The sequence below is a fragment of the Poecilia latipinna genome, unplaced genomic scaffold (genome assembly GCF_001443285.1).
Source record: "Poecilia latipinna isolate Pla-1442-1.1 unplaced genomic scaffold, P_latipinna-1.0 Scaffold830, whole genome shotgun sequence".
Lineage (NCBI taxonomy): Eukaryota > Metazoa > Chordata > Actinopteri > Cyprinodontiformes > Poeciliidae > Poecilia > Poecilia latipinna.
This window is the reverse complement of record NW_015113446.1, coordinates 56,892-71,124: the sequence shown is the minus strand read 5'-3', so window position 1 is coordinate 71,124 and position 14,233 is coordinate 56,892. Positions and strand designations below refer to the sequence as shown.

General features: G+C 41.7%; 1 protein-coding gene across 1 annotated transcript; it reads left to right on the top strand.

Annotated features, from left to right (window-relative positions):
* Positions 1–801: 801 nt before the first annotated feature.
* akap12a (A kinase (PRKA) anchor protein 12a) lies at positions 802–14,081 on the top strand. The gene is made up of 4 exons (XM_015047496.1): positions 802–1,170; positions 4,167–4,266; positions 5,401–12,201; positions 12,305–14,081. Exons 1-3 carry the CDS (start codon positions 1,042–1,044, stop codon positions 12,165–12,167), a joined length of 6,996 nt encoding a protein of 2,331 aa, XP_014902982.1. The 5' UTR covers positions 802–1,041; the 3' UTR covers positions 12,168–12,201; positions 12,305–14,081.
* Positions 14,082–14,233: the final 152 nt, after the last annotated feature.

Here is a 14,233-nt window from a genome sequence, read left to right as displayed (position 1 = left end):
GGTTACACTTGTGTTCACTGTATTATTTCACTGTGACCGCCGTGGATCAGGAGTGCAACACCAGTGGGTTGACTTCAACCCCCCTATTACACGTAAATACGAGAACAAAAGTCTGATCAGAAGAGGCTTTGCTTCTCCAACAGGACGACAATCTCGAGGATAAACATCGTGGCATCCGGTACGGTTCAGGACGGGAGGTGGGTGTGTTTTTGGTGTGAAATATCTGCATGCAGAACAAAAGCAGAAGACCTTGTGAAGATGCCGACTGATGCTGCCAAGAGAGTCTTATTGTACAGCAGATGTAAATATCTGGTTTCAACGGTATCTTTGAGAAGAAGGCGGCTAAAATAAATCAACTTGCCAGGTTTTTGCAGTGATTTACAGTCACCATGACATATTTCATAAACAGGTTTCAGTATGGAAAAAAAGAAAAAGAAAAGAATGCTACTCTAAGTTAGTATTCACGCTGTTTCACATTAATTCTCAAAACTCATACATTGTCACAATACTTAACCAGGAATTTTTTTTGTGTGTGTGTGCAGAGTTTAAGACTTAATTTTATCCAATTAAGAGTGAATATATATTTATAATCCAATTACACCGCACAAAATGATCTCGGAATAACTTTTAATTTATAACGGGCTGTGAAATAAGTTGGTGCATGTTTGCTGTTTGCGTCTGGAAGCGATCTGTGGTGAATGTACAATGGCTCCATTTCATGCTTCCAGCTCGGACATGGTTTCCTCAGTCATCTGAGTACAGGAGCTTGTTTTTCCTCTTTATTTGATGCATTCGGAGGCGTGCCGAGCCGAGCCGGTCCGGGTCAGGCTTGGCTCCTTATATCTTCATGTGATCTCGAAGGGAGGTGTTTTAACTCGGTGGGGAGGAGGTGGGGGGGGAATAGTTTGTCAAGATCCATCCCAGCAGCAGTCAGGAGCTGACCTTCTCCTCCACGGAGTTGCCGGCTCGTTGGGATATTTATTATTTTTTTTGGTTGCGCGGCTCCCTCCGTCCGGACAGTGACGAGCTGCAGATCTGATTATGGGAGACGCTCAGTCTGCGCCACGGGAGGCCAAAAGCGATGCAGCAGCAGCGGAGAAGGAAGAGGAGGAGGAGGAGAGGAGCGGGGAAGTGAAGGATGTGGAAACCGGACAGGACATCGACGACAAGGTACAGCGTCATGTTTTCTTCCCGCATCGATAACTTCTGCTGGTACAGGCGTCATGTTAGGACACAGGCGCAGGGAATTCACCTGTTATGAACTGCGCGGAGTTTCTTTCTTTTACGCAGAATGGGGCTGATGTGTGTAAAAAGCAGAGGAAGGTGCTGAGGCTGGTTTTTTTTTTTTTTGCTGCTGGCAGGACAACGCAGATGCTGCTGCAGAAAAGAAGGGAGGGGAACAAAAAGCTCTTTCAAACGGAGAGAATTAGTTGTACTGTGACACCGAGGTGTGTAGAAATTTGCCGGATTGCCAAAAAACGAGCTCACTTTTGATCGAGTTTTGGAGAGGACCGACTTTCATCTGCATTGCTTTTCTTTATGATGCGGTAGTTTTGAATTTCCTGACTGGGGTGGGTCGCTGGGACAAAACTCCAGGAAGAACAAAAGTAAAGCCCAAGGGAGGGATAAAATTCCCTCTCTGCTGCACTCAGCAGAAAGCAGCATCGATTATTTACGTGCACCGTCATTACCTGGTCAAGATGGGCAGGAAGTCCAACATGATGCACTGTTCGGAGACAGTGAGGAGAGGCATGGACACCCGACACTTCAAATATAGCAAATGTCTGAATGTCAACAAGAGCAGTCAATCCACGAACCTGGTTTAAATATAAAGCAGTAGAAATGCCATCTGAACTCAAATGAACTCACTTTATGAGTCTATAGTCACACAGGGAATAAGTGGAAGATGGAGGTCTGGTCAGAGACTAAAAATGAACCTTTTGGCCCACATGCTAAGCCCTGTGGCTGGCGGACCTCTAAACCACCTGGAGCACCACATCTCAACCACAAGATGTGGTTCTGACAGAGAAAGAATGGCCTAGTCAAAGGGTCTACACACTTTAATCAAAGAGCTATTTTTGCCCTCAGTCCTGCGCTACAAAACCTGCTTAGAGGCACTAAGCTTACACCAATTTAAAAAAAAGAAAAAGAAAAAAAAGATACATTTTAATATTTAATAAATATTTACAACAGCAAATTTGTTGTAATTTTAAAGAACCGTTATTTTATTTATATTTTTAAATTTTAAAACAAAGAAAAAAACTTTTTAAAAAGAGGATGAATACCTGGGATTGATGGGATGTTAATATGTGTGGTAAAAAAAAAAAGCACAACATTTCAACCTGATAACATGAAAAAAATATCTAAAAAATATTATAGGTGCTTTTCGTGTCGTTTTGATGTGGAAATTTAATGCAATTATTCCATAAAAAAAACTGTAAAACATCTAAAACTTGTATTTGTTATTATATCTGTATTTAAAAAAATGATTGGTTCTTTATAATTTTAATCAAAATTATTAGGAGTAACTGAGAAATATCCAAAGGAAAGCTTGTAGATCCAGAGACACGTGTTGCAAATCTCTGGCCTAGTCAAAGTAACAACAATTGGGAATCTGTGGCAGTGCTTGAAAACTTATTTACAGATGTTCTCTATTGTACCTGACTATAATGGAGGACTACATTAAAAAAAAGAAAGAAAAAACATGCCAATCTAAGTGTTGTAACATTATTTACTTTGACAACTTTTATAAATAAGATGCAACAATGATTGGAAAAGATATCTGTCATATCTTATCTGTTGATTAATGCAAAGACATTAATCAAACCATTCGTTGGTCACGGCAGCTCATACTGAGTCCAGTTCCTCTGGAGGTCTTCTCCTGTTAAAAGGAAGTTGTTCCTTTCCTACGTTGCCAAAACCTTATTCAGGAGGAATTGCTGCAAAGCCAGTGACATAATGTAATCAATTACTTTTTAACAATCAATTAATTATTAAATCATAACCAGGATAAAATTGGTATCTGTAAGTATCATTGGATCAATCCCGGAATACACTTCTGTATATAAATTTGGTCTTTTCATTTGCTGTGAATTGGTGCTGAAATTTCATAGCCTTAAACTTTTTTTTTTTTTTTTTTTTGCTTTATTTTCTGAACTGTTCAAAAATATATACAGAGACAAACAAGCTCCAAATAAATCAAAGCAAAAGAAAATCTGCCGAACCGTCTACCACAGGTCAGGCGCTCGCTTGTTTATGATGCTGAGTGTCCGTCGCCTGGAAAAGGAAGTTTTAATCACGTTATGGCATTTGATCTTTTGGCATCTGGTAATTCTCTTAGTGGTTTTGCCCTGCATTTCCTCAGAGTTAATCGTCCTCGAGGATTACTTGGAAGACCTGTTTTGACATCAGCAAACAACAGTGAGAAACATCACCTCTAGAAGATTGGCCAAATATGTTGGGACACCGACATCTATCAACTCGCTGACAGCGACGTTTATCCTGATTTATTAAGTGAATGACCTCACCCTAGTTGGACATGTGTTCCTCATTCTCTAAACCCTGCTCAGACCTGCTGCACTAATCTGTCTCAGGGACTTGAGATTTAGGCTATTAGGGTTGCTAACGGAAAGGTCACAGTTGCCACCATTCAACAGTAACTGGATTGTATCGATTGTTTAGAAAACACGACTTAAGATGGAAGAAATACCCGGGAATCACAAAGGGAAAGTTATTTTTTCACCCTTCCACAAAAGACAGAAGTATGATCAAAATGTTTGTAACTTAAATGTAGAAAGAAAATACTTCTTTGTCATTTGTGAATAACTGAAGCTGAGTGCGGATCGACTGTTTGCTGTGTTTTATCTTAAAATTGGCTCCACCATGATGCAGATGAGAGCACCGCTGATTTGCACAAAGAAGGTCCTGGGTTTGAATCCCAGCCTGGAGTTCACCTGTACCATCTTCCTCCAAGTCCAAAACCGTTGCTGTTAGGTTAACTTGTTACTCCAGGGTGAGTGTGTGAATGGTTGTTCGCCCTGTGATGCCTCTTGCCCAATAACAGCTGGAGATAGACAACAGTACTCCAAACAGCCCTGTAGGGATCAGTGCAAATGGACAATTGATGGATAATCTATTACTGATCGTATGATTTTTGTTCGTTTCAGGTTCTCAGAAACAACGGACAGATCTCTGATATCAACAGAAAAGCAGAGAGCTCCACAGTAGAGCTGAATGGTCACTGTGAGGATGAGATTGGCATTGAAGGTGAGGAATCCTAATTTAAATACACACGAAGCCGCATATTTACATACACTGACTTTAAACCAGACCCAAGACTTTCCAATTTTTAGGGCACTCAGGATAATAAAAACTATTTCTGTTTGCTAAATGTCAGAATAACGATTAATTTTTTCCTCCTATTCAGTTTCTTAATATGTTGTAGTATAGTTTGTTGTAATTGTCGCCTGGTTCTCCTGTCTCCTGGTGTGTCTGAGTCGCCTTGCCTGGACACACCTTTTAAGGATCTGCTTAAAGAAATCTTTAAGGATCACTCCAAATCACAGACTTTCTACTCTTCAAGTCACTTCGTAAATACTTCCTTGGTAAATACTTCAGGGTCATTGTCCACTTACTTACTGACTGAGTCTTGAGTAGTTGCATCAATGTTTCCACATAATGTTATTTTCTTTAAAATACCATATATTTTGAAAAACGTACCAATCCCTTGTAAAGCAAAACGCCCTCATGACATTATTCTTGATATTTTGGCTGATTTCATTTAATTTTCAATTGATGATATGCAAGAAATAAGTGTTACAGAGACAAAGACATAATTTTAGGAGACATTTCCTCTGGTCTCTTGAAACTATGATTGAAGTGTTTAGTCATAATGACCACTGTTACATTTGGAAGAAAACGAGGGAAGCTTGCCAGCCTAAAAGCACCGTCCCAACTGTGAAATACAAGGGTGGACCTCACAAAAATGGTGACATTATGAGGACAAGACATGGTGGAAATATCAAAGCAACATCTTCAGCCATTAGCCAAATAATCAAAGCTTGGGAACAAATGAATCTTACAAATGGACAATGACCAAGCGTACTGCCAAATTAGTTATAAAGGACGACAAAGTCAATGTTTTGGAGTGGTCAAGTGCTATGAATAGTATAACACTTACAGTATTTAAAGAAAGTCTCTTAGTTTTCTAACATGTAGCAAATAAATATAATTTTATGACAAGAAAAGTGTGATTTAACATTGGTCAGTGAAGAAAAAGTGTCCTTATGGAGTTTCAAAAATATATACATTTTAGCTGTATTACTGTTTAATGACAAAAAATCTGAAAATTGTCTCAGCAGAAAACTGACTGGTATATAATTTTCTTCTATCCTGGTTTAGCTGCCATTTGTCCAGACATAAAAGTTTCAGAGCCACCAAAAGAAGAAGAGACACCCTTAGAAAACGAGGACATTCATTTGAAGAAAGTGACCGAGGAAGCTGAAGATGAACAGGTTGGACACGATGATCTGATCGAAATGGATGCCAAGCAGAATGACATCAATGAAAGTTTCAGGAAGTTTTTCAGCAACATTGGTCTGAAGCTGACAGTGAAGAGAGGCTCCACCGACAGAGGTGCAGTGCCAATAGACGTGACGGAGGAGGAGCCGAGCAAACCAGAAGATGTTAATGTTGAACCACCTGCGAATGAAATAATTGAGGAGGCTCAAGAAAGCACAGACCTCAACATGGCAGAGGAGGCTGTGGAAAACGATTCAACAGTTTGCCAGACACCGACAGATGTTACACCTGATGATTTTCAGGAGAAAGAAGATGAGAAAACAGCAGGAACCAAAGAGGACAACACGTCCCATGATGCGGGAACGTCTTCACCTCTCAGCGAGGACGTTACATCGCAGGAGGACCCACGTCCAACATCTCCAGCTGGGCTTGACGAAAATGCAAGTCCATTTAAAAAGTTTTTTACAACTGGAATCTTTTCCGGCCTTCGAAAGAAAAAGAAGCTTGAAGATGATGAAGTAGGACAAAAAGAAGAGGAAAATGCGACCCAGGCGGCATGTGATCACCACCATGAGGAAGACTTTGCTCGAGCTGAGAAAGAGCTTCATGAAGAGAAAACTGAAGAGGAAAAGCCAATCACCACGTCAGCTACTGCACCATCTATTGTCGTAAATGAAATCACCAACTCTCAGGAAATTGTTCAAGAAAGCCCCCTGAAAAAGCTTTTGTCAGGTTCTAGTTTCAAGAAACGAGGCAAAAAGCAAAAGGGCAGAAAATCGAGTGACGCAAAGCTGTCCGACTCTGGAGATCATGTTTCAGACCAGCTTCTGTCATCAGCAGAGTCTGCAGATAACAAGAAAGAGGAAACTCCTGCAGAGGCGGCGAGTGGGGAAGATGGGGCTTGGTTTTCATTCAAAAAGCTTGTAACTCCCCAACGGAGGAAGAAGTCATCTGTGGACCATGAAGAGGGGCCAATTCCAGGTTCAAAAGATGGACCGAAATCAGCTGAGGCAGAGCAAATATCAGATCACAGCACAGAGGAAGGGAAGAGGAGGAAAGATTCGTCTGTGTCATGGGAAGCTGTGTTGTGTGGATCTGGAAGAAGAAGAAGCCGGAAAACATCAGACTCTGAGGATGACATGCCTCAAAATGGTGAAGGTAGCAAGCAAAATGGTGGCTCTAAAGAACCACCGATTGGAGCGTCTAATGAGCTGCAGGAGATTCTGGCGTCATCCCCAAAACAGACAGGAAGTCCTCCAGAGGATGACGAAAGCTCAACATGGAGGTCGTTTAAAAAACTGGTTACTCCCAAAAAGAAAGTGAAGGAGGAAGAGGAAAGCACCTACGAAGCTGGCCAAGATGATTCGGCCTTTTCCATAAAGAAACTCCTGTCAGGAAGAAAAACAAGAAAGTCTGTTGATGTTTCTCCTGAGGAGTTTGGTAAAGAGGTGGCAAGTATCGATGGCGAGGACTCCGAGACACCCGCTGTGGTCCCACTGTCTGAATTTGATTTACCTGAAACAGAACCAGTGGCAGAAAAAGAAAATAATATAGCAAAAGATGCAGATGGTGAACCTCAAATTGAAACCATTGAGATCAAAGAGGAAGTTCAGTTGCAGGACACTGCGCCCGCTGAGCCAAAAGACATCCCAAGCCACGAAGGGGCTTTAGAAAAAGAGGCTTCATCAGCTGCAACTACAGATGAAGAACCAGACGAGCTCACAGACTCAAGCAATCATCAACAGCTCAGTGATATCCCAGAGGAGGGGATCATTACAGAGACCACCCCAGCCTCAGTGGCGGAGAAGGAGGCAGCAAAAGACGAAACAATAGCAGAGGACCTGCTGGAGATCACATCTGAAGCCATAACCGCTCCAGAGCCAGCAGACGTTACCTTGGCAGATGAAACAGAGATGGTGTCTGCAGTTTCCCAGTTATCAGACTCTTCAAAAACGTCTGGTAACACAACACCTGTCCCAGCAGAGTACACCATCGTGAACACAGAGTCCCTCCTGCAGCAGGTTTCTGAGACTATAACCGCAAGCCCGAAGGCAATTCCAGTGTGTTTGGAGGAACAGAGTCCTGAAAGAGTGGTTTGTTCAGTATCACGTCAAATACTTGAATCGTCTGTATTAGACCAGCCCAAAATGCTGGAAATACACCGAGGATCAGAAGCAACAAGCATAAAGTCAGGCCTAAATGCTGAAGGAATTGATGCGGTGAATGAAGTCGCAGCAACAATCCATGCCAAGAGCATTTCTCACCTTAGTGAGGACATTTCTACAGAAATGGCTTCAGAAGTTCCTAAAGAGGAGCTCGACACCGCTGAGCCAGCTACAGATGACGTCTGTGAGGTCAATGTTTCAGAATTACAAAAAGACATAAAAGATTTGGAAATTACACCAGAGCGGCAGCATGTAGTTGAAGGTGCAGGGGATGTAGATGAAGCAGTTTCAATAGAGAGTTTAACTAAAGGAGAAGAGGTTGCAGCGACTGAAGAACCTATTACTAGTCAAGCTGAAAATAACAGAAGAAAAACAGACTCCAAGGAAGAATTAGTGGTAACATCAGTAGATGACACCGAGGAAGTAGGTGGGAAGGAGGAAGACCAAACTGTGACAGAGGAGGACACTGAAACCAAAAAGCAAACTCAAAATGATGCAGTGGATGAGCTGGAAGAACAGGTAAGAGCAGAAACAGCTGAGGTGGCCAAAGTAGAGTGTGATATTCACTCACCTGAAGAAAGGTCCCCAGAGACCATTCAACTAACTGAAACACCCTCACAGGATCTTAGTGAAGAAACCAAAGACAACAAAGAACCTCCAGTAGCGGAAGCTAAAACTGAGCAAAGTGCAGAAGTGACAGAAGTTGTAAAAGCTGCAGCAACACAGTTGGAAGAGGATCTGGTTCAGACACTCAACACAGAAGTATCAGTTTCAGAAAATATTTTCACAGCTGATATAGACACCGACGAGTCAAAACCAGTAGAGTCTCTCCCTGAAGTGACGGAGGAGACAGAAAAGAAAGAGCCACAAAATGATCAGTCTGAGGTTACAGTAGAATTAGAAAGTGTTCAAGCACCAACGTTAGAGTCAGAGGAAGATGCAGCCCAATCCCTTATTAAGGAAGCACCAGTGGCAGGTGATACAGCAACTGAAAGAGATGCAGAAGAATCCAAGCAGGTAGAGTCTCTGCTTGATGTAACTGAGGAGGTGGAGAGGAATGAGCCAGAAACAGCAGCTGCGCAAATTGACAGCTCCAAAGTTACAGAAGCATTAGAAAGTGCACAAGCGCCAATAACAGAGTCAGAGGAAGATGCTGTCCTGTCCCTTCATAAAGAAGTGTCATCATTACCAGATTCTTCACCAGCTGAAAAACATACAGAGGAATCTAAACAGCTGGAGTCTCTCGCTGAAGTCAGAGATGGGCAAGAAGATAAAGAATCACAAATAGATGGAGCCCAAATCCGTCAGTCAGAAGATACAGAAGGATTTGAAAATGCTCAAGCCCCAACGTTAGAGTCACAAAAGGATGCAGTTGTGTCCCTTGATGAAGTGTCATTGCCAGACCTTTCGCCAGCTGAAAAAGAAGAACCCAAACAAGAAGAGTCTCTCACTAAAGTCACTGATGAGCAAGAAGACAAAGAGGTCAAAACGGATGTAACTCAAACTGACAATGCTGAACTCAAAGAAGAATTGAAATCTGTAGAAACACCAACGGTGACATCTGAAGAGGATCTAGTTCAGTCCCTTAATAAAGAGGCTGAAGCAGACATACAGGATGAAAAACAAGAGGAACGTGATGAACCAGAAGACAAAGAGCCACAAACAGATGCAACTCAAATCAAAGAACTGATATGTCCAGAAGCACCAATATTGACTTCAGAAGAAGATGCAGGTCAGTCCATTAATCAGTCAGCACTGTTTTTAGAAAACATTTCATCTACTGTAACAAATGCAGAAGAACTTGAACTGCTAAAGTCTCTCTCTGAAGAAAGTGAAGAACAAGCTGACAAAGAGAGACAAAAAATAATTCCTACACTGGAGTCTCCTGATGTTACACAAGTTTCTGATGTTAAAGAAGCCACAGATGTTGTACAAGAAGCCACAAACGATCTTCAAGAAGACATACTGGCGTCAGAAGAAAGCAGAGTGGAGGTTCTAGGAAAAGATGCAACACCTACTGATGCCATACCAAAAGCAGAAACAGTTGAAGAAAAACCAAAAGAGGAACCTGAATGTTTGATTCAAGGAATCATTCAAGTGGAGGACGCTCCTGAAACAGAGAACGCTCAGGAACCAGAAGCTGCTGCAGTTCCGCCAGATGCAGTAGCAATTAGCTCTGGAGCATCTGATGTGGAAGTGATACATGACACTTCAGCATTGGAAACGGTCACAGAAGAACTAATTATTACAGAGTCAAAGGAACATCCATCTGTGGAACTGGAAGGTTCACCTCCTAGTCCACAAGATATTGCCTCAGATTTAGAGACATGCAAATCAACAACTGCACCAAGTGATGAGGAAAGTAAGACTCAGGAACCTGAAACGCAAACGTTACTTGAAGACGTTCCACAGCCAGAAGACATTGCTCCAGAAAAGCCAGAGGGGAAAGATGTATTGCAGCTGGATGAGGAAACTGATACTAAACCATGCGATGCTAAGGTTGAGCATGAAGAAAATGTTCTTGAAAACATGGAGGGGTTACCAGCATTGACAGCAGTTCATGTATCCTCAGTTAACGAGGAGGCAAGGACTGGCGAGGTCCTAGAAAGAACAACATGTCCTGAGGAAACCCAGCCAGTTTGTGTAGACCTGGTTGAAGTTTCAGAAGAACCTAAAAGTGAAGTGAATCTCTGTGAGCAGCAGGAGACAGTAGAGGGGGATAAAACGGACCTACTGTCAGCTGCCGAGATAAAGGTGGCTGATCACACCTTCATATCACATGAAGTTATGAGTAATTTACAAGACGTTTCAAGAGAGAAACCTTATGTGGTTCAAGAAGTTTTGATGAGTAAAACGGCCAGTGAGATAGAAATCAATGATACAATAGAGACTGCAACCCCGTTAGTGCTAGATGACATTAATCAGGTAGCAGAGCCGAGCTTTGCTGTTTTGACAATGCGTGTGCCACCTGTGGAGATCGAGGTGAATCACAAAGTCCAGGTGCACCTGATGGATGTGGACATCACATCAGCCCAGAACGCCGTTGACACAGTGATCCAAGTAGGCATTACAGAAGATAAGGAAGTCATTGATGTGTGCCATGAAAGCATTCAGAAAGTAGACAACCTCTTAGCCACTGCAGGAGTTGAAGAAGAAACTACTGTTGAAGAAATCCAGGTGACAGTTCAAGAAGTTATGCAGCATGTGACGAGTAACTTACTGGAAACGCCGTCCAAGATGGCCACCCAACATGTAGAACAAGCCATGGAAGAGTCAGTAAGTATGATAGAAGTATGTGAGACAGACCAAAAGGAATCAGTTGAGACGGAAGATGAGAAGGTGATCAATGATGGCACTGAGACGGCCATCGAAAGACAGGAGGAGGAGGCCACTGTCATCACTGAGAACTCTGGAATCCTGCCTGAGCAAGAATGCCTTGGAGGATCCGAGGTACCTTTAATTATTCCACAAAGCCCAGAAATCTCTGTTGAGGATCACAAAGAGGATTTGGAGGAAGCAAAACCTGACAAGCCAGAAGTATGCACCGCAGCAAGAGATGCAAGAACAGAGGAATTAACTGGAAAGGGCCCAAATGAAACCACCATGGAACCTCTGACAAGTACGCAAAGACAGCTTGCTACACCTGGCAATGCTGGATTAGCAGTCCCCCAAAACACTGGAGTAATCTCATCTGTGGGCAACCTGGAGTCCCCTTCTAGCCTGTCTTTAGAGTTCAAACTGAACATACAATTTGCTCAAGCCAAAGCCTCAACGTGGCCCTCTGCTGCACCTGTAGAGAGAATTGAACCTGTGAAGCAGGTGGATGTTTCTGAAGCTGGAGTTCAGGCAGAGGAGTCAGCAGAGTCTGTACGTCAAAGAGATGAAGGCAAGAAACAGACGGAGCTAAATGAGGTTGCAGTGCAGGCAACCAGTATCACAGAACCAGAAGCAGACTCGCATTTAATCCAAAGGGCTGTGATCGCAAGTCAGCCAGTGCTACAGGATGTGGGTATCCAAGCAGTGGAAACAATAGAACCATTGGAACAAATACAATCTAGTGAAAGAGTCATCGCAGAGGTTCAGACAGTGGAGGTTTGCCAACCAGCAAGACAAGAGAAGAGAGCAGTGTTCCTGAGAAAGCCTCTGCTTTCCGAGGCGAAAAAGAGCTGGGCTTTCAGACAATCAGAGGACGAAAATGATCAAGATGTTTGGCTGGACGCGGAGGAGGACATCTATCCACAGCAGGACATGCAAGCATCCACAGAAAAGGTGGATGAACGAGTCAAGCTGCAGAGTGAAAGTGAAGAAAAGGATGAAGCAGAGCCTGAGCTGGAGTTTGAGATGGCATGCAGCCTGGAGGCCGAGGACACAGAAAGTCAACGAGACGCACCGAGAAAAGAAACGAGTGAAATGGAAAGTGAAGGGGAGGATTTCACTGTTGCACTCGAGGACCTGGGGACCAGCGTCTCCGCGGTGGAATGAAGCTAACACATCCTGACTCAGGGGTTAACGACAGGTAAATCTTAGTGCATTTTCAGAATCACTGTTCATTTAAGAAATTTAGTCTTCAATTATCTGTCTCAAATGACTAACAGGTGCTTTATCTCGTCTTTTCCAAGGTTGGACAATCATAACAAAGGGCGAACGTTCCAAAAAGCCATTGCAGCGTTTCCCGTGACATCAAGTTAATCCAGTACGATTCCCATATTTAGTGGTGGAACCATTCTTGATTTTAAACATAACATTAATTATGATGGAGGTGTGGTTAGAGAAGTTCGGACAGGGAAGCTGTTGACCTTCTCAGGCTGACTGGAGTGATTTCAGGTGTGAACGCATCAACCTCTCACTGAAACATGGCTGTTCCAAAGTGTGTGACTTAGACTACTAATCATGTCCAATTCTTCCACTTTTAACATTATATTAATTTTTTTTATCTTTTGAAAAGTAAAAGTGATTTTAACAGTATCTGAGAGAATTCGGAAGCAGTATTTACGTTTGTACTCTGACACTGCACACACCTTTTTTATATACTAATGTATGTAGATATTTCACAGCCTGTCCTATTTATGACCACGTATGTTTCATCAGTCTTTTAGTTGTCACCTGTAGAGCCTTGTGAAAGGGTTCATACTCCTTGAACACTTTCACATTTTCTTAAGTAACAACCACAAACTCAAATGCATTTTGTAAAGAAAATTACACGTTTTTTTCTACAAATAATCTTAAAAGTGTGGAAGTAATTTGTATCTCCTCTGAAACAATTCTTTGTACAGTGAGCTTTTCCTGCAATCACAGCTGCAAGAGTTTTGGTATCTACCAGCTTTGCACATCTAGAAACCAAATTTCTTTGCTTGTTCTTTACAAAAAAGCTCAAACTTTGACAGATTGGTTAGACAGTGTCCATTTCAAGCGTGTCACAGCTGATTTAAGTCCAGATTTCTACTTGATTATCCTAACACAACAAAAAATGATTTGATCTAAACCATTCCATTGCAGCTGTGGTTTCATTTTTAGAGTCAAAACCTCATTATAGTAGCTCGCACAAGTGCCATATCTACTCTTTCAATTTTCAGATGACGAATTAAACAAAGCTCCGATTTGTTCAGATTGTGAAATGTTTTTGAAAAATAACCCAGAAGGCACTAAATTTTATTTAAAGCTAGCTGAGTAAAGGGGCTGGATATAAAAGCACACCACACTTTTGAGATGTGTTTGTAAACAAAGTAGAAAACCATGATGTTCGTTCCACCTTACCGTTGCACGTTATTTTACACAGTCATAATAATACAGCGCTGTTTGCGGCTGTAATGTGACAGAAACAAAAAGGTTTGTGTGGGAATGAACACGTTTGAATGCGAGTCCTTTACAATTTTACAAACTCTATTACAGACCTAAACATATTTCAGATATGTTACTATATTTTATCTTGTAAATAATGTCTGTTTTAAAGCTCATACAGGCTCTACTCTGCATATTTGCAATCAAAAAGAGATACCACTCAGTCAGTTTCAAGGAGACAGGGAGCATGCCACATCACCGTAGAAAAGTCTGACATTGAATGTACCCAAATATTGATCTTTGAGCCTTAATAATAATAATAATAATAATAATAATATATTTCTTGTTCCATCTTTCTGCCCAAATGTTTATGAATCAACTAAAAGGATTATCTGGATACAATCAGCTATGTATTCAAGCTGAAGGAAAACAAAAAAACAAAACAAAAAAAAAACAGTTTTCTTCTTTCTTCCTTTCATTCCATGTATTCTGATTTCAAAGAATTTGTCAAAAGTTGCAAGATGTAAAACCCAACTCTGAGATGCCTTTATTCGTGTATCAAGCAAGATTTTATTATTAAAACATTGTTTTATTTGAATAAAATAATACCTGCACATATCCTAACTCTCCTGTGTTATTGAAACGTCTTAATTCAGCCGTCAGTTTAACAGATTATTACGGCTCATGTTTTACATTCAAACAGTGGTCTGCATATCAAAACGTCCAGAACAGAACTCACGCTTTTTGTTGGGGGACCAAATAGGAGCAGA

Bases quoted from the DNA above. Each gene is read 5' to 3' on its own strand.
- akap12a (XM_015047496.1), top strand. From the start codon at position 1,042: ATGGGAGACGCTCAGTCTGCGCCACGGGAGGCCAAAAGCGATGCAGCA. The intron at 1,171-4,166 runs GTACAGCGTCAT...TGTTCGTTTCAG, and splicing joins GACAGGACATCGACGACAAG to GTTCTCAGAAACAACGGACA. The intron at 4,267-5,400 runs GTGAGGAATCCT...ATCCTGGTTTAG, and splicing joins GGATGAGATTGGCATTGAAG to CTGCCATTTGTCCAGACATA.